Here is a 25,264-nt window from a genome sequence, read left to right as displayed (position 1 = left end):
CGAGTGAGCGAATGAGACAGAAATTTTGCTTTATCAACCCATCAATCCAAGAGAGGAAAGAGATTCAGGGCAGGAAAGTACAGCCCTCAGAAGAACAACCACTGAAGTTGTGGTATCTCCAGCAAGCACAAGACTGAGAAGCAGCCAGCCAGGGGAATAGCCCACGGGAACAGCAGAGGTCCCCTTAGGAAAGCGCTGTGCCCTGCCCCTTCCGACAGATTCAGTTAGATCATCCTTGCAGAAGATGGCGAGACCTATTTGTATTATCAGTCCTTAGTTCTGTCAGTCTAGTTTGATTAGACAATCCTTAGTCAATTCTGTTTGAGAATTCGGTCTTATGACCTCAGTGAGGGAAAAGGATTATAGTTTTCCAGCATTCTGAGAGGCTGAGCCAATTACATAGGCTCTGCGTAACTAAAACAGCTCTTAGATTCCAGGCTGGGAGGGAGTGATGAAAGGAAAATGAATTACACACCTTCTCTTCTAAAGGGATCCTCCTTAGTGCCAACCAATTCCATTTTATACTGTAAATTTCCTATCTCTCTTGATTCAGTAAAATGACTTATCTGGCAAGCAAATCATTATAAACTTGTTATTTGGGGACATTGCATAGAATTCCAATAGTATCTTAGTTCCAAAGATAGTATTTCTCTTCTTAAAATTAACAGTTACTTGTTAAAATTTTATTATGGAAAATTTCAAACAGGAAAAATAGAATTGTAACATCAATTAATCAACCCCTATTTATCCCATTACTCAGCTTCAGTATTTATGATATACTCAATCTTGTCTCATTTAACAAGCCCCAGCCCCTGGGATGTTATAATTTTTGGGGGGTGTGGGGAGACTGCCCTCACATCCTGGCCATTGCATTATTTTAAAGCAAATCTCAGGCATAGAGTCATTTTGTAAATACCATTATCACACCTGAAAACAGAATACCCCCACAAACACTATGTGGCTAATATCATATACCCAGTCAGTGTTCTAATTTCCCAAACTATGTCATAAAGATATATATTTGCAGTCTGTTTTTTCAAATCAAGATCTAAATAAAGTCTACACATCACATTTGGCTGACAGGATTCAAAAGCTTTTCTCTATTTACAGCCTGTTTTAATCTACAGGTTACTTTTCCCTCCATTTTTTTTCTGGCTATTACTTCACTGAAGGAATGATGTCATTTACCTTACAAAATTTCCCACATTTTTAATTTTTGTTGTCTGTATATGTTTTTGCACGATTAAAAAACCCCAACACATTATCTCACTTTATCTACATATCTACCCTATGAGGTTAAGTAGAAGAGAGAGTTTTTCCACGTAGCAAGTTAGGGTACAGAGAGAGGAAGTAAACAATCTGTCCAAACTCTGAGCTACTAAATAGCTGAACTAGGATTAGAATTCAGGAAACCCATTCCATAGACATGAGAGGCTGGGTCTCGTACTTCATAAATGAAAGCAGAACTAAAAGCACCAAAATGTCCTGAAGAGACATTTGAATTAAAAAAAGAAAACAAAACTATGTTCCGTAAAATTTGATAAATGTTTTATGATTTCTTAAAAGTGATTTGTAAATATTTCCTAGGCACCATTCTTCATGAAGGGGAGTCTGCTGAAACTCATTATCTTTACATGTACCTATATGAGTTTCCTGAATTTATTCTTAGTATTATTCACATGCTTATATATTTCTATCTATTTTACTTGTTACACTAGATCATAAACTTCTGCATGCAAAATACAGTTTACTTTCTTTGCACGTTCTCAGAATCAAATGTACATGAGTGATAGTCGGGATCTTACTAGTGCCAAAACAAAGGCAAATTCAGGCTGTGTGAACTCTGGTTCAGTATTGAGGTAGAAACTAACCACAGCATTTTCTAAGAATAATGAATTACCTTCTATGTCTCTGCTTATTTGTCACTGCCATCTACTGGTGCCTAATGTTTCTGAATAAAATCCTCCAGGGAAGCCTATCATACCAAACCAAAGCCAAACCCACTGCCATCAAGTTCATTTTGACTCACGGCGACCCTATAGGACAGAGTAGAACTGCCCTATAGGGTTTCGAGGGAGTAGCTGGTGGATCTGAACTGCTGATCTTTGGTTAGCACCCAACCTCTTAACCACTGTGTCACCAGGGCTCTTATATATAGAAAAACAAATTATGACATCACAGAAATTCTTTGGGGTAGCTCCTTTCCAAGGAATATGTACCACCTTGATAGGTAAAGCCACCTTAAGTTACATGATAAAAATTGCCAACTTCTAAAAAAGTAACTGTAATATCCCTAAGCGTTACAAGGGCTGCCAATTAAAACAGAGACCAGCTACAATCTAGAAGTCATAAAATAATGAAATTATAATTTCTAGGCAACAATTCTTATCACAAATGAATTGCTGGCAGCTTAACAGTATAATACTTACAAATACAACAATATAGAAGAACACTTGTGGTTATTTGTTATGTACACTCTGCACCTATGAGCTGAACAATGTGCTAGGTTCTGAGAACCCAGCAGAGAATAAGAGATATGGCCTCTATCATGGAATATGATTCTAAATATGGGAAAGGAATTTATGCAGGCTTTTCTATATTTTTATGAAACACACCAACAAAATGAATTATACCTAATTTTCAAGGCTGGCTGCCTGATAGAACAGACTCTGGCCTGCTGGAACTGGTGCCACATTACCAAAGCCAGCAGCACACCAAAGTGGTGTTGCCGACACAAATGGTATGTTTCACCTGGCACTTCTTGCCTGTTGCCGTCGAGTCGATTCCCACTCATAGCAACCCTACAGAACAGAGCAGAACCCCACAGGGTTTTGAAGGAGCGGCTGGTAGATTCGAACTGCCAATCCTTTGGTTAGCAGCCAAGCTCTTAACCAGTGCACAATCAGGGCTCCTCTATTGCACTGATCTATCCGTTAAAACCTCTAATTCTGCCACCTGTTTTTTTAAATACCCAGCGACACTTCTGTAAGTGTAGAAGATAGTCTCTTGATGTATATTACTTATATGGTACATATTACTTACATGACTCCCAGGTGGCCCTGGCTTTAGGGTTGATTCCAAGGCATATAACTTAGGCCAAGTTACCAGTTACAGGTGTCATAATGTTTACTATTTATTACTTAACAAGTTTCCCAACTAATAAGTGTAGGAAATATATTTATGGGTAGTAATACAAGCGGAGTCCACGGGTGGTAGAAATGGTTAAGGTGTTTGGCTGCTCACCAAAAGACTGGAAGTTCAAGTCCACTCAGAGGTGACTCAGAAGAAAGGCCTGGTGATCCTCCAGAAGACCAGCCAGTGGAAACCCCGTGAAGCACAGCCCTACCCTGACGCACACGGGGTCACCACGAGACAGAACTGGCTCTGACGCACGCGGGGTCACCACGAGACAGAACTGGCTCTGACGCACGCGGGGTCACCACGAGACAGAACTGGCTCTGACGCACGCGGGGTCACCACGAGACAGAACTGGCTCGACAGCAACTGAACAACAGTGACAGAAGTCCTTAAAAACTTCCTTTGAGATCTGTATCAGAACCGTGAATTACAGACACTCGGGAGACAGGGACCGTAATTTAAGCTACTTTTGCACACTCCTCTGTGTTCAGCACGATGGTATACACATAACTGGAACGTTACATTCAGGAAATATCAAGTAAGGCTTCTTTAACATTCCATCTGGGATTTCTGTAGAAACAAGCCAACTAAAAAAAAAAATTCTAGTCTAATAAATGAAAGGCACCTGCCATAAACTGAACATAATTCAAAAAGGTATTAAATTAAGGTTAGAAGTGGTGACTATTTCATATGTGCTCATGTGTATAAAGTGGAATCCCAGACATGTGGATAATGAGTATATGCTAGAAAAAAAAAATGAGAGAAAATATGAAGAACAGAGTTAAGAGTTGAAAATGAATAGTCTATTTTTATATACATTACAGCTATAAAATAATAATTACGAGAAAGTATGGGGGAGGGGTATAGTGACACTAAAAAAAGAAAACTGCCAAACAATAAAACGTAACCCTAATAGACTTCCGGAAAAATAGAAGTTTTTTTTTTTTTTAAACTCAGTGGCCTCTTTTGATCAATTGTCATTTTTACAATTCCATATACTCTGAATTATAACTTTACAGCCCCAAGTGACTATTCGTATTTTGTTAAAATACGAAGGAGAAAAATTTGATTCTTTGATTCTGAACAACTAAGAAACTAAAAGATCCTGTCCCTGTATTTACATTTTCTTATAAAATAACTTCAATTATCATGACAACATTTATCTGAAAAAGGCAATCTCTGACAGTACAGTAGTTAATTAATAATTAAATAACTGGGAAAACCACATAATCGTTATGAGCTCTAGTGAAACAAATCTGTGGAGTCATTTTTCCCATCTGAATAATGAAGACATTGAACAAGAGTGAATGTAAATAAAGGATACAGATCAAAACACAGAAAGCCTAGAAGACAAATATTTGAAAAATGAACTCTCACAAGGAAATTTTTCATAAATGCAATTTCAGAAAATAAATAAACACATATACCTTTAAAATACAGAACACAAAATACTTAATACATTTAGGATACTCTACAATGCCCAGTTAATTGCTGAAATTCTTTTTCTCAAGTTTTTCTGGATGCATAGCAATTTATTGTTATAACCAAAAGGAACTCATTGCCATCAAGTCAATTCCAACTCACAGCAACCCTACAGGACAGAGTAGAGCTGACCCATGCGGTTTCCAAGGAGCAGCTGGTGGATTTAAAATGCTGGCCTTTTGGTTAGCAGCTGAGCTCTAACCACTGTATTAGCAGGGCTCAAACTTAACCCGCTGCCCTCCAGTCCAACTCATGGTGACTCTGTAAAACTCATGGTGACTCTATAGCAGAATAAAACTGCCCCATGAGGTTTCCAAGGAGCGGCTGATGGATTCAAACTGCCAACCTTTTGTATAGCAGCTATAGCTCTTAACCACTGTGACACCAGGGCTTCACATTTATTGTTATAGCATCCAGGAAAAAAAATAACCAAGCTATGGTATTTTCAATCGCCTCATATGCATGTGAGAGCTGGACAATGAATAAAGAAGACCGAAGAAGAACTGATACCTCTGAATTACGGTGTTGGCAGAGAATACTGACTATACCATGGACTGTCAGAAGAACAAACAAATCTGTCTTAGAAGAAGTATAAGCAGTATGCTCCTTAGGAGCAAGGACGGCGAGACTTCATCTCCTGTACTTTGGACATCTTGTCAGGAGGGACCAGTCCCTGGAGAAGGACATCACGCTTAGTAAAGCAGAGGGTCAGTGAAAAAGAGGGAGACCCTCAATGAGATGGACTGACACAGTGGCTACAACAATGGGCTCCAACACTGCAACGATTTTGAGGATGGCACAGGACGAGGCAGTGTTTCCTTCTGCTGTACACAGGGTCACTATGAGCTGGAACCAACCCAAAGGCACCTAACAACAATAGCCATTTATAGGATTTGCTTAGTTATTGTAGCAAAAAAAAAAAAAAATTGACAATTGTGAAATTTAAAAGCAATTCTTCAACCTTTAAAAGAAAATGAAGAATCTTTTCACTGTAGCATGAAAATAGGGTATCTGTTTATTTTTCCACATCATGAATGTGTTTTTCAAATGAAGTATATGACCAAAGACAGAATTTTTAGAAAACCAGGTGACTGAAGACCAAGTTGTCCCTTTTAAGGACAGGATAAAACTTTAAGTGAAAAAGTTCACTTTGTACATCTTAGACATGGATGTAGATACCGCAGGGCAGGGTCATATTCAAACCAGCCACCTTCAAAATCATTTCCAGGAGTCAGAAATTGATGGCCTGGGGGCTGATGGCCTGGGGGCTGACGGCCTGGGGGCCTATGGACTACTTTTGTATAGTCCCGAGCTAAGAATGATTTTTACATTTTTAAATGGGTTGTTTGAAAAACAAACAAACATGAAAAACCCACCTAAGAAGAATATGTGACAGAGCCTGTATACGGTCTGCAAAGCCTAGAATACTTACGAGTTGGGTCTTTACAGAAAAAGTTTGCATACCCCTGATTTATACCAATGTTGTACAGAAGTCAGGCAGTGCAATTTTAAGTCCCAGATAATGTTCATTCCCACCATGAATAAAAAAGGTGCCTTCTGATGTCACTTGTCAGAATTTCTTTTTCTTTCAAGTTTCTTCATCTTCAACATCATCAAAGTTCATCCTGTAATAATAATGTAAAAGGTGGTCAGGAGAGAACAGAATAGTGTGAGTTTGTAATGTTATAAACAAAGTAACGGCATATAAATGGACATTTCACCTTTTCGAAAATACTATTTAATGGGTCAATACATAACATACACCTTGCCTAACTATAATGGGGGAAAAAATATCTCATAGTTTTTACCTCTCCACAGCAGATACTAACAACTACAGTTTTACAAACTTTCAAAGTTATATTTGGCATGCTCTTTTAACTTATTTCTAGTTATAAAATTCTGGTTTATAATTAATAATGTATTCTATTTTAAATGTTTAACTTAAGACAATCTTGAGAAAACATGACCAAAACATTAGAAAAAATATTTTTGTTTACTGAAACCAAGAAAATTCAGATTCATACCTCTCTCTTATCTTTCAGATTTGGGTAAAGTATAATTCTCAAAGCAGGCTGTAAGACTATACATATCAGGGTCTGCAGTATAACTGAATTATAGCAGAACCTATGTTCTACTATGGTTCTACACAGCAGACTCCTCTGGTTCTTTCTAGAGGCTGGGCTGTTCTTTCACCCCTTTTTTGCCTTATAGGGGAAGAGCCCCAGATACCTCATACATTGACTGTTTTAAATTCCATTTAGAAAGCACTCCAACATTCATGGGCTTTTTAGTCTGTTTCTAAGAATGCCCTAGAATGACACTGATTAAAAGCGAAAAAAAAAATGAACTGCCTGTCCTAAGGGAACAGCAGGAGAGAGGTTGCAATGCTTCTTGACAGATAAAAAATTTAAGGACAGGCCAACATGAATACGGGATCCAGTACATCCTGCCTATACTAAGAAGAAAAGAGTACTTGTTACTCAAATGTGTTGTGAGGCTTCACTATGTTTATTCTTAACAATTCAATGCTTTATTTAAATAATTTATGGCCATAGTCACTATTTTCTTTTTAAACTTTTATGGTTTTACTTGTCCAAATTTCTATGCATTTCAGTGCCTAAAAGTCACATTTTGCATGTCACATTTTTCAAAATAGAAATTTCCTAGTATTTTTATTATTTTTCAAACTTATTTCACCTGCTTACTGACACATATAATGAATAATAAGAATAAAATTTGACAACTTTTACTAAAGTCATCTGTAGGCTTAGTCCTTACCTTATTTCTCTTTTCTTCATTTCGGAGAGTTTCCAATTTTTTATATATTAAGGCAGCAATCTCTTTTGCATCTCTAACATCTATTTGCTCTCCCCAAATATTTCTCTAAAATGAAAAACACTCTTATAATCTTTTAAGTATTTAATAAAAACATGACCTTGCCATCTAAGAAAGCAGATTAAATATGCCTTAAATATTCCTTTTCTTTTTTTTACAAAAATTTAAGCATTTGAAACTCAAATTTTTTCAAAGAAATAATGCAGCATTAAGCACAGTTTACCCATAATGTAACTGAATAAATACTAGTAACAGTGCCATGGGAACATGTAAAATAATTCCTTGGGAAAAACACATTTCTAACTCAGAATGACTCAAAACATCTCATTTGTTTAAGATGTCCCAGAGAACTGAAATGACTTTAATACAGTCACTGTCACTGACAAACCTTGACCAACTACAATAATGAAAAGTAATGTACATCTCCCGGTTCTCACTGCCCACAGCAAGAAGGGTCTGAAAAGCAGGGAAGGGCACAGATTAACATACTCAGGCTTCTTATTTTGAATCTGGAGCCACCTATTTCCTCAGGCCCAGTGTGAACCCCGACCCCAAACTGTATGTTAAGATTTTATTTTTGTGTGCTGACTGTTGGTATGGTTTGTATTTCTGGCTTGCAACAGTCTGTTTCTTCCAATGACTATTTTACTTTTTCTTCCTGTCTGGTCTGGACCTCTGGATGCCATTCCTAGTCTTTCAGTTTGGATGGGGACATTTTGGGTCCTAACCTTGTCCTCTGGATTCCTCAGGACATATGGTATCATCTTTTCAAGTGAAACCCCCCACCCCTGCAATGGGATGGTTAATTCTGTGACTGCTCATTATAACGACACTGCCTAAACATCATTCTACCTGAAAAAGATCCTATATTTACGTCACCCATTTCTCAGTTGTTCCGAGGATTGGGAAGTTGAGCTGCTGATTCCGTAGGAATGAAGAATCAAGCTCTGGTATGAAGTTTTTTTTTTTTTTTTTTTTAACCTTCACTGAGTTCTGTCTATTCTAGACTATTCTCAAGATAGAGATAACTTTTTTTTTTTAAAGAGGCAGTCTCTTGACAAATCACAAAACTTCCCTGAAAAATCTAAATGTCTAACATCTAGATGACACACTTAATTTCTTTATTTAGTTCTATTTCAAACTGTATTGTATGTAGTTACCAATAAATAATACCAGAGTTCAACTTAATATTCTTTCTCAAAAAGTATATATTAACATATTTGAAATTCTTTAGAATATTTTACCAGAAAACAGAAGTATACTACAAATACTTGTTTAGCTTAGCACAGCTCTACTGTTGAAAATGTCTTAGATTTTTACTTAGGGGGAAGGCAAAGGTCATGAGTGTTTTCAGTTAGCAACTGCACTGGCTGAATGAATATATGTTTTTGTATCAGTGATCATAGAGGTTATCATGTGAATTTCTTTATGACCCATTGGTAGATGTATAGTGTTCTTACTGAAGAAAAAAAAAAAGAACACCATTAGTGGCCCTAAAAAGTGCTCGACTACACCAAGGAACACTAACTTTTATTCTTTAATTTAAACTCTTAATAAATATTCTTCAATATAAATGCTCAGTTACTAACTCTCAGGGTACAAATGCTAACTAAATTTGTAGTGTACAAATACTCTCATGTTAGTAACTCTAGGTCCTTGAAATTCACCTCCAGAGTGACTTAGCTAAAACAGGTTGCTTTCTTCCTACTGAGCACCATACCTGGCTATTGTGAAGAATAAGGGAAGGGTAATCTCTCCGTAAGGGCATAAAGTTCATTTTCCTCAGGCAAAGGTCATTGAGCTTAAGAGTAGTGGCTTATTATATGCTCATTACTGTACCTTCTGTAAGTTATTTAACAAATACTGGGTTGCTCCGAGTAAAAACATATTGTAGGTTATATTTTGCTTATCTGTCTGAGTTCTCCTTGTTAGGTGCTATCAAGTCGGTTCCGACTCATAGTGACCCTACGTACAATGGAACAAAACACATGGACAATTGCTCCTTTGGCGGGAATATTGTATACAGATTAGAGAAAGGATTACCCAGAACCCAGTGCCGTCGAGAAAGAATTAAGGTAATTAAATATGATTATTTAAATAAACTAAACTATTATAAAATTAATTACTGACTAGATTGTTCGTCTAAGCTAGAAACAGCTAGTAGCTGAATATGGCCCACAAATTCTGTCTGAACGATGGTGTTTTAGAACACTGGATTAGTTTCCAACATTTAAAACGAGATTTCATAACAAACTCTAACTTTCTGGCTTCTCTTGAAACATGAGAACAACTTGTGACAAGGGCCTGCATCTCCTGCATGATCTGAGGGGGGTGGCATGTTCTCCAGGTGACCACATCTGCCACCCCATACTCCAGGCAAGGGGCAATCATTTGTGTGGCTTTTTTCCCTTCTGTAGGCATGTGAGTTTGTGATCCCGGCTCTTTCTCTCACAGGAAGGACTGTCATCTTACTCTCAGATGATGGCTTCATTAAAACAAAAAACCTATTTCCTTTTAAGGCTGTGGTTCTTAATAACAAGAGGAAAACATAATTATTTTGATAACCCTGATCCTTGACAGGAAACCCTGGTGGTGTAGTGGTTAAGAGCTGCACCTGCTAACAAAAAGGCTGGCAGTTTGAATCCACCAGGCACTCCTTGGAAACTTTATGGGGCAGTTCTACTCTGTCCTAATGGGTTGCTATCAGTTGGAATCGACTTGATGACAACGAGTTTGGTTTCTTTTTAATCCCTGACATTTCAAAATCATCCACAGATACTTGAGTCACAAAGATATCAAGGAAGAATGGCCCACTGCACCTGAGTAAAGGGGGAAGGATGAGTAGAGATGCCGATAAGTTTACAAACAGTGATGGACACAGGTGGGAGGGGAGTCAGGGGAAGAAGTCGAGGTAGTTTCGTTTTAAGCTTCTTGATAAGTTATGAAGGATGCTGGGTGAAAAGGAAGCTCAACCTGGCCCCCCATCATGGATAGACAAATACCTACATCCACATACACGGACAGTCCACCTCTGCTCCTCATAAGAATATAAAACAAAATCACATAAATAGAATTTTTAAACAATTGTTTAAAAATTGTTTTAAACAATTATTAGTATCTTCATAGAATGCTAGAATTGGAGATTTCTTAGAGATAATATAAACCAAACTCTGCTTCATAAACTAAAGTCCAGAGAAAGTGGTTTCTGCAAAATCACACAACAGGGGCTGAACACCAGGTCTCTTAGATTACTGCAGCTTTCATTATATGATGGTGCTGTTTTAAGACTTAAGGTCTTCATAAGGGGCAAACCTGGAGCTCTAAATGGCAATATGCTAATCATTATACTAATACAATAAACCATATTACTCATATCCTAAGGAGATGATATTAACACACACGTGTGTGTGTGTATAAATAAATTCTCATGTCACTTAGTTTTCCATTTTATTAGAAAATAAAAAAAATAGGGAATAACAATTGATTAGAGATGAAATGTTAGATGGTAAGGAAAACATCTTTCACCACAATGAGTTTTACTTGGGAGAAGGCTCAGAGAGCAGAGAATGGTAAGTTTTGGGAGAGGAAGTAAGCAGATGTAAGAGAAGAAACAATTCTTCCTCAGAGATATTTAAAAACTGAACCACCACCATGTCAACAAGTCAATCAACTAGGGAATCTGATGTGTTTTCCTGGGATTGAAAGAGTAAATTGGTTTTCCTTTTCTCTCTCTCTGCCCTTCTCTTTCCCTTCCTTTTTTGAGGGGGATTGGTGCGTAGGTTATTTAAAAAGTATTATGATAGTATTCTCTTAAAGGTTTTCCTCTTCATGGAGAAGAAATTAATTATAAAAAGTAATACATATTATTTTACAATAAGTAGAAAATACAAAACTTCACAGAAAATAAATTACCTTGAATGCCACCACCCGTAAAAAACCATTATTAATATTTTGATATCTTTTTCTAGTATTTTTCCTACTCATGAGTATAAAAATTTTAAGACATAAGAGGTCATATCAACTATGAGATGAAAAAACCTTTCAAGATCACTTGATGTACATGTAAGTAGAAGCTTGTTTCATTAATATGCAATAATACAAAAAATAACAAAGGGAGAAGAAATTAGAAAAAGGCAAATCTCCTTTTGAGTGTGGCCTGCTAAAGGCAGGAAACACAAGACAGCCTGTACCTACCTTTGCTCTTTCATAAGGATAAAATTTAACAGTCGGATAGGCTCGGATACCAGCTTTCTGGCAAGTCTGAGCATAAGCCTGGCAGTCTACTCTTCCAGCTTTCACTTTTCCCTGAATCATCTGAAAAGAGAAACACAGTTTGCCATTTCCTCTTATGCATAAATTATTTTGGCAACCACAAAGCTAATATGATACTAAAACTTTCAAATCTTTATAAATCTCTAAGGATTATATATTTTCAAAACTTAAGTTTTAATTCTTATTCAAACAAGATAGTTCTCCAAATTTTTTTTCTGGCTCCTTAAGCCTCCTACTCATCCAGCAGCACTTCTTCAAAACGCAGGTAAAATCTCCTTTGCCTCATCAAAAAAATTGAGAAGCTTCATGTTGAACTACTTCAACTTCCTCTTGCTACCCACACCTTTGCCCATCACACTCACAAATGTCTGTGTCCTCAGCCTTCTTCTTTTCTCTGGACTCACTCGTTGAGGAAGCATTCTTTGTCTCGAGGAAGGCTGATTCCTTACCTATCTTCTGCAGTCCTTCCCTGTCGGATCTCTTGTCCTCCCCTCAGCTTACATACATATGATCAAGAAAGGAATCATTCCTTGACTGGCGCCTCTAGCTAGTGCCCCGTTGCCCTATAGCAATTGTCTTGTTGCACAATATACTTATTTTCATTTTTATCTTCCCACTAGATTAAATCTTCTCGAACACACAGAACTTTGTTTTTCATCTTTGTAGCCTCAGTACCTCACGTGTCTCTCACTTGGTGCTTACAATATATTTAATGAGTGATCTTTTTCATGTGTAATCATTTTTTGCAATATTGAAGATACAGTTGCGTTACAAAATATAAAATCAAGCTAAGTTTTCAATAAACGAAGGATGAGGGAGTAAAGCATTTTGTTAGAATGATTGGAGAAAAGGGAAGTATAAAAAGAAAAGAAGATACAGTAAGTAGAAAAGATGAATAACCTCTTAAGTGAAACCCGCTGCTGTAGAGTCGATTCTCTCTCATAGCCACCCTGAAGGACAGGGTAGAACTGCCCAATAGTGTTTACAAGGAGTGGCTGGTGGATTTGAACTGCCAACCTTTGGTTAGTTAGCTACAGCTCTTAACCACTGCACCACCAGGGATCCTCTTAAGGACCAGTCATAACAAAAGCAATCTTTTATGGCTTATAGGAGCTTTGAATCCCTTTAGTACAAACACCCCCAGCTTGGGATGCTCAGCTTCTGTTTTGGTGTAGTGGGGCTGGTGCTGACTTACTCATTCTAATGACTGTTTTGTACAGCAAGGGGTTCCTTGAGCATGTAGGTGAGGAAACTAATAGGACTGCTGTGATAGAAAGAAATACCCAAAACTCTGTATTCCCTTTAATTTGACAAGCATTTACTGAGTTAGCCACTGGGAATATAAAGATAGATAAGACCTTGCCCTCATGCTCATAGTTCTGTGGAAGAGACAACTATGTAAATAAATATGTTGTGTGGGTATGAATAGGTACAAGAAATTAAGCTGGTGTTGATTAACTGAGAAGGGCAGAGAACACAGAGGTTGATTCTGAGTGGGTTTTGTAGAATGAGAATAAAATTCAGATGACCACGATAAGGAAAGGGCATTTGACAGGGAGGGAGAAGCATGTGCTTAGGAGTGAACTAGACTGTCATGTTCAGAGAGTGTGGAGTACTTTGATGGGCCTCAAGTATAAGGTGTGTGGTGACATGTGATAAAGCTAAAAAGGTGGGAAGGGTCAGATCAGAGATCTGTTATCAATGACATCTATCAAGAAACTCGGATAACAGAAGTCAGAGAAGGCAGTAGTTTACAAAGATGACCAGGGCAGCACTAAAGAAGGCAGGGTGTAATGTGAGACTAATTAAAAGGCAAATATGGTAAACCTAGGTGAGAGATGATGAAGGTTTGAGCACAGAGACTAACGGTAGAGATAGAAGAGGACAGATCTGAAAGACATTTAGGAGCTAGAACTGTCAAGACTGATTGCCTGGAGAGTAGCAGAGTATTGGTGGCAGGGGAAGGAAACAGGGGACAAGAGCGAAGAGTGAGGTTTCTGGCTTTTATGGCTAGGTAGGTGATGTCATCAACTAAGGTAGAGATGATAGCTAAAAGCTTTTATAAAAAAGAAATAAGAAATCTACTGCAAATGTTACAGTCATAAAGGAATGGAATATAGTTTTTTAAAATTCAGAGGAAACTTCTAAGAAAAAAATTAAGAATTATACGTACAATGGTTTATGTTATTATTAGAAGATGCATGTCATGTAACTTTTTTAAGTAGACAGACAAGACTTACCCTAGCCAAGAGTTCAAACTCTGGAGCAAAATTTTGGCAAGGTCCACACCATGGAGCATAGAAATCAACGACCCAGTGATTTTTCCCTTCTAAAACTTTTTCACTGAAAGTCTGAGGTGTTAGATCTATCGAGGCTTGAGGTAAAAATCTGTGAAAAGGGATCAAAATTATTTGCCATTATAAAAAAATAAACATCTAAAATGTAATATTGCAAGGTTTTCTAAGTTAAAAATGGCCTCAAAGGCAATGTAGTAAAGCACAGCTGTGTCTTGGGAAATCATAATTCTTTATTTCACTAATTACATTAAAATGTTAGAATCTTAAACAACAGTATATTTATAGACAAGAAAAAGATAAATAGCTTTGAATATATTTATGCAGTGATACATATTTTAATTACTCACCCTAGACCCCAGATTCTTAGGGAATATGCATCCCTATTCCAACCATTGTAGCTACTGCAAGAAGAAAAATATGTAAGTTGTAGACAGTATTTTCTAACATTGGATTTACACAAAAAAACCATCTTAGTGTAGAAATTTAAAAATAAGTTTAATTGACTTCATCTAGCCTCTCTTCTCAGATAGATGCCACTACAGCTAATGTTTACATGGCTTCCCAAATGCATTTTTCTTTAGTCTTGATGTCTTTCTGAGCTCTGGACTTGCCCACTGGACATCTACTATACACCTATGAGGACCAAAAAACTTAAGTGTCTCAGGCTTTAGTTTCTCGAATTCCTACCCATTTTTTTAAAACCTACGTCAAGATCGGGAAACCCTGGTGGTGTAGTGGTTAAGTGCTACGGCTGCTAACCAAGAGGTCAGCAGTTCGAATCCGCCAGGCGCTCCTTGGAAACCCTGTGTGGCAGTTCTACTCTGTCCTATAGGGTCTCTAGGAGTCAGAATCGAAACGATGGCAGCAGGATGTCAAGATGGCTCACAAATGTAGCATTTCACGATTTCCTGAAATAGCTGTGATTCCTTTCTTTTTTGAAATCCATGGCTTATTTTTACTTTAATAACTTTACTCAAATTCTCCCTTGGATATGAGACTTCCACCTGAAATACCACATGGTGGTGTGGAAAGGGCATGGCTGTGTGACTGGAAAAGTTGTCTAATGTCTCAGATATCTGTAAATAAGGGTAATACCTTCTACCTCACAGGATACTTGTGTGAACTAGTGGAAATACTGTGAATAAAGTATCTAGTATACTACCTGAAATCAAGCAGAAACTTAATAAATGTCAGCTTTTCCTCTCCTCTAGATTGTAAGCTTCATGAAGAGTGGGAGTGTTCAATTCCTTCTTTTGATCTTCTGAGGTGCTCATTAAACACTCTATCTTAAACACTGTAGACCCCCAATAAATATTTCTTGGGTTACTTTTAATTAGGATTACTTTTAAACGTTAATTGCATAAATAAATTATAGTAAATGTTTTAAAATTTGAGAGAATACTTACTGATATTCATAAGCTTTATTTGATTTTTGGGGAAAAAATCTTATCTCAGGGTATCTCTGAACATTTTCTTGGGCACAAAAAGAATGATACTGTTGGCAGTCTACACTGCCGACATTGATCAGTCCAGTTAATGACTATAAAAGAAAAAAAGAGATAACTACATCAGAGTGATTACGATAAAATTACCTTCATAATTATTTTATATGTTTTACAATAAGAGAAATTGCCACTGTGAAATAGTTATATATCAGTGGTTTTAACCAAGTAAAAATGGTTAACGGCTTATCACATAATAGACCATTTACAGCAGTGAACTGTGAATCTAATTTTGTAGCCAAGAACTTAATACAATTATTGCAGATTAAACAACTGACTTCATTACATGGGAATAATTATGTGTTTCTAAAATTAAAAGTGTTACACATGAAGAACTAACGTCTTTGCAATGTTGTTTCAGAAAGTTACATTTTTACAATGCAGACAAACATTGTAGGTGTACTGACTCATACAGGAATTAAAAATTATTGAAAAGAGGACAGAAATGTTAAATGTTAAAATACTGGCAATCACTTTAACTCTGAAGTTTATTTTTTATCTTAGAAATATGGAACATTAATTACATTTTCCACTCTAATATTGTTTCTAATCTTTCATTGTTATAGTGTCTATATGTAGAAAATTTTGAAACCATATATTTTAATGATCAAGGCTATTTTTTCCTTACTTTTAAGTCCCACAATATTGTGAAGAAATTCTATTTCTAAGCTCTAAAAGAAACGAATAGAAGAAATTTAAATAGAAAGCAAAAGGGATCTTTGGGTCAATGTTGGCAACAATTTGGTCCTAAGTATACTACATGATTACAGGAAAAAACAGGCAAATCGTTCTGTACCATTCATGTAGTAGCAGTAAGAAAGAGAGTTGGAATTTAAGTGCAGAAATCAGAACTGTTGCTAAAAGACAAGGTACTTGCGGGTTCACGCATCTTAGTTTCAAAATAAATAAATAAATCTTAGTAAATAAGATTTAAAATAAACTATTTTACTGTACTCGGGCCATTCTTCTCCATTCTGGCATTAACATTTGACATGGATGACACCATGGAGAATAGAAATCAACCATCCAGACTTCATCATGTTTTCTTTGCTTAACTAGTTCGTTGAAAGTGGTGGGTGTAAGGGAGACCACTGAAGGATTCATCAAATCCTGAAGAGAATATAGTTTCCATTATAACAAATATAAAAAAGATTTATTTATACAGTCTTACTAAATTATTGGTATATATCATTTAGAAAAGTTCCTGTTTTGGAGAAATCAAAAAACAGTCAAAGATTTTTAAAGAAAATCTGCAGTGAATCTTACAAAGTGAGAAATGAGCCCCTGATTCATTTTTTAAGTTTGGATTCTTCCCACCAATTTTCTTAAGTCATGTTTTCCCCTTATCTCTATGTATCACTAAAATCATCCTAGGCAGGGAAAGAGAGGCAACTTTATTTAATGTTATAGGTAGAGGAGGCAAAAAGTCAAAGAGTTGCCCAGATTTCTACATAGGCCATATACTTCTGTTCTGGAACCAAGAATGGCAGGTTTGGAAATGACCCCTTAATTACTAAGGGAAAACCTACCATTCTGTTATTCTGGCTATCTGACTGGCAGTAGTATACTACCTCCTTACAGATTACTTGCTTCAGTCTGTTATCATCAGGTAGTATTAACCAAGATGTTAACTTCACAAGGAAAGCTATCAAAACCAAATCAAAACACAATGTAACACTACTACTTTGAGGGAGGAGGAAGAGAGGAGTAGGACAGAAAGAAAAATGGCCATTAAATGGATAACAATAAGCCAGAATTCTCACTTTTTTCTTAGGAGGCCCTGTAACTATTTTAGTCAATCAAGAGTATTAGTGGGGGAAATAAAAAAAGGAGATACCAAAGATATAGGGCCACCTGTGTTAATCAGGCAGCAGGTTAAGCATTAAGCTGTGTCAGCTTGAACAGGCCTGCCACTGGGGTGGCAACTGCCATTACCCACACATTTCTGGGATAATATTGGGCTCACTCCTATGTCATCTATTCAGGGCCTGAAAGAAAAATTCTGTGGTGGTTCCATCAGAGAAATCAGGGCAAGGGAAGAAAGGCTTTATAATTTCATATAATCAATAAATAGTGTCCACTATGTATAAGGCACTATACAAACAGAAAGGTAACAAATCAGAGCCCTTATTATCAGAATTTATAATCAATTATATAATAAAACACTAAAAAATAAAAAATAACAAAATTCAGTTATCAAATATTAAATAGTCACACAAAGCATATATATACACACAGGATTTAGAGCCACAGACTATAATTTAAAATACCTCTATGAACTCCAAGATCTGTTCAGCAGAATGATGTCCTTCATATTCATGAATGTTGGATTGGTTAAATACCACTGTTGTTGGATAAGCCTGAATGTTATACTGTTAAGAATGAGAATACAAATTAAACATGAAGATTTTCTGTATTTTATCTAATTGTTTCAAATTTATAGCCAGCTTGCCTTTATTTAAATGCTAAAAACAAAAACAAAAAAACCCCTAAATACCAAAAACCCACAGCTAAATTGCAGTCAGTGACTGAAAAATTTTAGCTCAGCCAAACTTAGCAAAAGAAAGGGACTCATGATTGTACTGATGAATGAAAAACGTTCATTTATGGGTACTCCATTAACCATGAAATCCACAGGCATCAAGCACTCAGAAGCTGGCATTCTTGGTCCCTTTTTACTCTCTCGAACAAGGTGGTAAGAGGCTGTGAAAAGCAGGTGGTATCTCTAGATTTTCTTTTTTAAAACCATAATAGCTATTCTAATTTTTCTAGAAGCAGATGAAAACTGTGGAAATGAAGGAGCAAGAAAAATAAATTAGTAATTAATGTGTACACTACTATAGTTTTAGTCAAACAGTTCTAAGAATGTGATCATTTGTTCTTCTAGAAATCAAGACAGCCTTTATGGTACAAAACCAGAAAAAACAAACCTGTTGCCAGTGAGTCAATTCCGACTCATAGCGACACCATAGGACAGAAGAGAACGCCTCATAGAGTTTCCAAGGAGCAGCTGGTGGATGTGAACTGCCAACCTTTTGGTTAAGAGCCGAACTTTTAACCACTGTGCCACAGGGCTCCTTTATGGTACAAAACGCTTTAATTTCCTTCCCAGAATCAATATGGGCAGCAGCCCAGAAGTATCTTTCTGAAGTTTTTATTTACTTGCAGCAGCGGTTTTAAGCCCTTGGCTACTAACCGAAATGTAGGTGGGTTTAAACCAACCAGCTGCTCCATGGGAGAAAGATGTGGCAGTCTGTTCCCTAAAGATTACAGCCCTAAAATCCTATGGGGCAGCTCTACCCTGTCCTACAGGGTTGCTATGAGTCGGAATCAACTCGATGGCAATGGGTTTGGTTTATCTCTGGATTAAGAAGCCCTGGTGGTGCAACAGTTAAGTGCTCAGCTCCTAACTGAAAAGTTGGTAGTTTGAACCCACCAGAGGCTCCGCAGGAGAAAAGACCTAGTCATCTGCTCCCAGGAAACCCTATGAGGCAGTTCTACTCTGTCCTATACGGTTGCTATGAGTTGGAATTGACTTGATGGCAAGCAACATCTGTGGATTGGCTGTACTCTTAGAGTTGGTAAGCACACATTAGCAAATAGAATTTTTGACTAAGATTAAGAAATTGGATTCTTTAAGATTTAGAATAAACAATGGAAATGTTTATCCAGTTTTTGAAAAATGAGCACAAATTCAAGTAATTCAGAAGATCAACAACTATAGCTAACTTTTTTTTTATTAACTTTTATTGAGCTTCAAGTGAACATTTACAAATCAAGTCAGTCTGTCACATGTAAGTTTATATACACCTTACTCCGTACTCCCACTTGCTCTCCCCCTAATGAGTCAGCCCTTCCAGTCTCTCCTTTCGTGACAATTTTGCCAGCTTCCAACTCTCTCTATCCTCCCATCCCCCCTCCAGACAGGAGATGCCAACACAGTCTCAAGTGACCACTTGATATAATTAGCTCACTCTTCATCAGCATCTCTCACCTACCCACTGTCCAGTCCCTTTCATGTCTGATGAGTTGTCTTCGGGGATGGTTCCTGTCCTGGGCCAACAGAAGGTTTGGGGACCATGACCGCCGGGATTCCTCTAGTCTCAGTCAGACCATTAAGTATGGTCTTTTTATGAGAATTTGGGGTCTGCATCCCACTGATCTCCTGCTCCCTCAGGGGTTCTCTGTTGTGCTCCCTGTCAGGGCAGTCATCGATTGTGGCTGGGCACCAACTAGTTCTTCTGGTCTCAGGATGATGTAGGTCTCTGGTTCATGTGGCCCTTTCTGTCTCTTGGGCTCTTAGTTGTCGTGTGACCTTGGTGTTCTTCATTTTCCTTTGATCCAGGTGGGTTGAGATCAATTTATGCATCTTAGATGGCTGCTTGTTAGCATTTAAGACCCCAGACACCACATTTCAAAGTGGGATGCAGAATGTTTTCATAATAGAATTATTTTGCCAATTGACTTAGAAGTCCCCTTAAACCATGGTCCCCAAACCCCCGCGCTTGCTCTGCTGACCTTTGAAGCATTCATTTTATCCAGGAAACTTCTTTGCTTTTGGTCCAGTCCAGTTGAGCTGACCTTCCATGTATTGTGTATTGTCCTTCCCTTCACCTAAAGCAGTTCTTATCTACTAATCCATCAGTAAAAAACCCTCTCCCACCCTCCCTCCCTTGTAACCACAGAAGTATGTGTTCTTCTCAGTTTATACTATTTCCAAGATCTTATAATACTGGTCTTATACAATATTTGTCCTTTTGCCTCTGACTAATTTCGCTCAGCATAATGCCTTCCAGGTTCCTCCATGTTATGAAATGTTTCAGAGATTCGTCACTGTTCTTTATCAATGCATAGTATTCCATTGTGTGAATATACCACAATTTATTTAGTCATTCATCCGTTGATGGACACCTTAGTTGCTTCCAGCTTTTTGCTATTGTAAACAGAGCTGCAATAAACATGGGTGTGCATATACCTGTTTGTGTGAAGGCTCTTATTTCTCTAGGGTATATTCCGAGGAGTGGGATTTCTGGGTTGTATGGTAGTTCTATTTCTAGCTGTTTAAGATATCGCCAAATAGATTTCCAAAGTGGTTGTACCATTTTACATTCCCACCAGCAGTGTATAAGAGTTCCATTCTCTCCGCAGCCTCTCCAACATTTATTATTTTGTGTTTTTTGGATTAATGCCAGCCTTGTTGGAGTGAGATGGAATCTCATCGTGGTTTTAATTTGCATTTCTCTAATGTCTAATGATTGAGAGCATTTTCTCATGTATCTGTTAGCTGCCTGAATATCTTCTTTAGTGAAGTGTGTGTTCATATCCTTTGCCCACTTCTTGATTGGGTTGTTTGTCTTTTTGTGGTTGAGTTTTGACAGAATCATATAGATTTTAGAGATCAGGCGTATAGCTAACTTTTAACAAGTGAGCACTATTCTAAACATTCAATATGTAGTTTCTTATCTATTCTTCACAGTGATTTTATCTGATAGCTACAATTACCACACTCACTGAGGCTTTGAGAGGCTAAGTGACTTGCTCAAGATCTACCCATCAATCAGTGGTGAATATGGGCCTCTAATGCAGGTGAATCTGATACCGGTTTTAATGTTCTTACACTTTACTAAAGTACATATATGCTATTTAATGAGTTGAGAGAAAGGTAGAAAACTGGAGGAATTCAAATTAAGATAATTATTGTCATACTAATATCTTTGGTTGGCATATCTTTTCAAAGTCACATATAATACACTCAAAAGTCCTGATTTATATTTTTACTTAATTTTAATGAAATTTCAAATGTAAAGGAGCAAGAAAAATCTAACAAATACCTATATGCCCCTCCCCTTTAACAAAAATGAACTTTTTTCCATACTGGCAGATTGCTTAAGTTCTCTTAGCACTCCTTTCTTGGAGGGGCAACTCCAAAACCAAAAAGCAAACCCATTGCCGTTGAGTTGATTCCAACTCATAGTGACCTAAAGGATAGAGCAGAACTGCCATACAGGCTTTCCAAGGAGTGGCTGGTGAATTTGAACAGTCAACCTTTAGGTTAGCAGCTGAACTCCTAACCACTGCACCACCAGGGGTCCATTGCAACTAGCATCCTGAAATGAATGTGTATCTAATTCACTGATTTTTTTACATTTTGACTACATGTATGTGTATCCCTAAGCAGTAACCTGTTAAGTTTTGAGCATTTAAAAACTTTCAGTAATTTTATCATACTCTGTATACTATTCTGCAACTTGTATTTTTCATTTTACACTGTTTCTGGGATTTAATGATGCTGGCAAGGATGAATCTAGTTTTAAACGCTTTATAACATTCCACGGTGTGACTGGACCATAATTTACTTATCCATATATTGTTATTCTCATAATCCTCTTTCATGAAATGTCTACGACCTTTCCCATTTTTTCCACTGAATTTTAAAAAACTGACTCGTAGTCTTTACATATTCTAGACAACACTAATGTTTTGTCAGTTATACACACTGGAAATATTTCCTCAGTTTGTTGTCTTTATAGCATCTCTTTCTCTGGCAATAGTTCTAAAATTAAATGTAGTAAATTCATTAATTTTTATCCTTAGACTTTGTATTTTTGTGTATCTGAAGTATGAAATTACTTCCCACATAGATGTTATATTTTCCCTACAATTACTTCTAATACATTTTTAAAACACATTGATTTCTTTTTCGCTTTCTTCCCCTTTTCCTCTCCTTCCCTTCTCTCTCCCCATCTTTTTAAAAAGGTTTTTTTTTTAATAACTATATTTGAAAAACACACAGAAGTAGATAGCAGTAAACTCTAATGTACTGCTTACCCACCTACAACAATCACTAACTCCCAGCCACTCTTATTTTAACTATACCCTATCCACTCTACCCCAAGATTATTTTAAAGCAAACTCCGGATGATCTATCATTTCATCTACAAATATTTCAGTATATCTCTAAAATATAAGACTTTCCCTTTAATCAAACCACAGTATCATTTTTATACCCAAAAAATTAACAATAATTTCTTAAAATCCTTAGATATCCTTTCATTGTTCAAATTTCCCCAATTACCTCATGTTTGTTTCTTTTTGCAGCTGGTTTGTTTGAATTGCATCCAAACTATTTCTATACATTGCATCTGATTGACATCTTTTAATTTTCTTTTACTCTCTTCCACTTTCAGTTAATCTGTTGACAAAACTGAATCAAGGAGTCCCTGGGTGGCACAAATGGTTAAGTGCTTGACTACTAGCTGAAAAGTTAGTTGTTCAAATCCACCCAGAGGTACCTTGGAATATATGCCTGGCAATTTGCTTCTGAAAAGTCACAGCCTTGAAAATCCTGTGAAGCAGTTTTACCCCGCATACATTAGGTTGCCATGAGTCAGAATCAGCTCAATGGCAACTGTCAACAAACTGGGTCATTTGTTCTGCAGAGCTCTCTGCAAGCTGGGATTTGTAGCTTCAAGCCCATGGTGTCACTGAACATGTTTTTCTGTCTCTGGAATTTCCTATACACTGATAGATTTGGAGGGCTGGACTAATTTACGTCCCCCGCCGCCCCGCCAAAATATTTCATAGATGGTACTACAAAGGTATTATGTACTTTCATCATAAAGGTATTCTAATTTCCAGTTTGTCCTGAAACTTGAGAGTGAGCATTTATTAACCTGAGAAAATACTTTGTGAAAATTTTTCAAAAAGCTTGTTCAGTGATTTAATTTCCTTTCTATTAACTATACTTAGAAGATGAGTATGAGGAAAGCCAACAAATAAACACCATCGGCTGCCCAAAGGTAACACTAAGTTATACATATAAAGACCTTAAACAATTAGGAAATCATGTAAACATTTTATCAAGCCAACGATTTTCCTGATTTTTATAAGTAAGATCATATCTACACTCAGTAACATATATGCTCTATTCATGTTTTAATTTGATCATAATTGTGTATCATTTTGTTGAAATTATGTTTAAATAATTTGTTACTACATTAAATGGAAGATGGACATTTGAAAGTTATTTTATTGCTTTATATTAAAATTGACTGCCAAAAGGCCTACATTAAAAAAGAAATTAATTAGAATAAATGTTTATACTTGTGCCTTACCATGTTACAGAGTCCCTCATGAACTGTACAATCTAGTGTACCAAATTTAAGCTGACCATAAAGATGCTTTGAAGCTTTCCGTAACTCTGGCAATAATGCTCGACATGGAGGACACCACTACAAAAGAAGAAAAAAAACCTTCATAAGCACTGAGACAAATGAAATGAAAAAATATCATTTCTGCAACAAGCAATACTGTAAGTCAGATGAACTATACTTAGCTGAAAATTTGGTGGGGCAAGTACATCAGTATTCATTTAGATGCAGTATGTGACACTGGCCAACAATCAACGGTAACAGTTCTAGTATTAATAGTTCAAGGTTATCTAGAAAATATCTTCTTTGCTATGATAAGAGAAAACTCAATAGTATTGAAATCAGACAGATATAAAAACAACTTACAGGTGCAAAAAAATCAACAAGCCATGGTTCTTTGTCACTAGAAGGAAAGTTTTGAGGTCCAAGTGTGGTAACATGAGAATTAACACTTTCTTTGGCAAATGCAAGTATATCATATAGAATCTTCTTTCCTTTGAGATGGAATAAGAGAAAAATTAAAATTTACATTCTACATTGGTATCTGTGGAAACATCTCAAAGTTGTAAACCCAAAATATTAAAGTTGAGGTTTTAGTGTTTGGTTTGCTATATACAGATTTGTTGTCAAGAGTGCTCTTTCCTAGCAAATGTTTGTTTCTTAGAGGACCAATTAAAATGTCAAGAACTCTCTGAAATGTTCCTCCTCAGAGGCCGAATAATCACTTCCTTCAAGTGTTCTTATAGTTCTTTATGCTTACCTCGGCTATTACTATGGCCTATCTCCCAAATCTGTATCCTCAGTCTAGACTTCTCTTAGGAATTCAAAACCCCTATTGTCAAACGCCCACGGGAAAATTTTACCAGGATGTCATGTAAGCATTTCAAATACATCCAAATTGAAATAAATTTATTTTCCCCATAAAGCGCTCCTTTTCTCACCTTACCTTACGAATGGCATAATTATCCACTGGGTGCCCACATAACAACCCCTAGAGTTATTCTTGACTTAATTCTCTACAAATTCCATCCACTCTATCTTTTGCCATCTCCAAAGCCGTTGCTGCTGCCTGAATTCAGTTTGGCCTACTGCAATGACCAACCTGGTCTTTCTGCCCCCAGTATTCCTTAACTAATCCATTTTCGACACTGCCACCACAGTCGATTTACAAAAACCTTAACCTGATCATGTTGTCCTGTTGCTTAAAGGCCTCTGATGATTTGCTATTGTCTAAGGAATGTACTCCTCGGCTTGGCAAATAAAAGTTTTCTCAACCAGAGCTGCATCCACTTTCCCATGTGCCCTTTGATTTATCTACTCAATACTCAAAATTAAGCCAAGAACCTAGTATGTGGCAGACTGCGTTTTAAATGCACGCGAAGATAAAAAAGATACAGTCCCTCTCTTTAAGGAGCACATAGCCCAGTAGAGAGAGGAAGACATTTTTACAAATATTTGTATATATAATGTTAAGTGACACCATCTGCTTTCTCCTTACTCTTTAGCGACTGTGTTTTAAAACTGCTTGACAAATTCCTCTATCTCTGACCATCCCTTAAAGGGCTCTGGTTTTGAGTCTCTCTTCTTT

General features: G+C 36.9%; 1 protein-coding gene across 1 annotated transcript in view; it reads right to left on the bottom strand.

Annotated features, from left to right (window-relative positions):
- Positions 1-5,531: 5,531 nt before the first annotated feature.
- Positions 5,532-25,264, bottom strand: part of DNAJC10 (DnaJ heat shock protein family (Hsp40) member C10) — a 44,759-nt gene continuing 25,026 nt past the window's right edge. The window contains exons 14-23 of the mRNA XM_049887598.1: positions 24,043-24,170; positions 23,641-23,757; positions 17,797-17,898; positions 16,481-16,636; positions 15,431-15,564; positions 14,372-14,425; positions 13,968-14,115; positions 11,650-11,769; positions 7,399-7,503; positions 5,532-6,245 (exon numbers count right to left, since the gene is read on the bottom strand). Coding sequence (XP_049743555.1) covers positions 6,234-6,245; positions 7,399-7,503; positions 11,650-11,769; positions 13,968-14,115; positions 14,372-14,425; positions 15,431-15,564; positions 16,481-16,636; positions 17,797-17,898; positions 23,641-23,757; positions 24,043-24,170 — 1,076 coding nt within the window. The 3' untranslated portion in view covers positions 5,532-6,233. The remainder of the gene's footprint in view (positions 6,246-7,398; positions 7,504-11,649; positions 11,770-13,967; positions 14,116-14,371; positions 14,426-15,430; positions 15,565-16,480; positions 16,637-17,796; positions 17,899-23,640; positions 23,758-24,042; positions 24,171-25,264) is intronic.

The sequence above is a fragment of the Elephas maximus genome, chromosome 6 (assembly GCF_024166365.1).
Source record: "Elephas maximus indicus isolate mEleMax1 chromosome 6, mEleMax1 primary haplotype, whole genome shotgun sequence".
Taxonomy (NCBI): domain Eukaryota; kingdom Metazoa; phylum Chordata; class Mammalia; order Proboscidea; family Elephantidae; genus Elephas; species Elephas maximus.
Note: the sequence above shows the minus strand (reverse complement) of the source record. Positions and strands in the feature narration are given on the sequence as shown.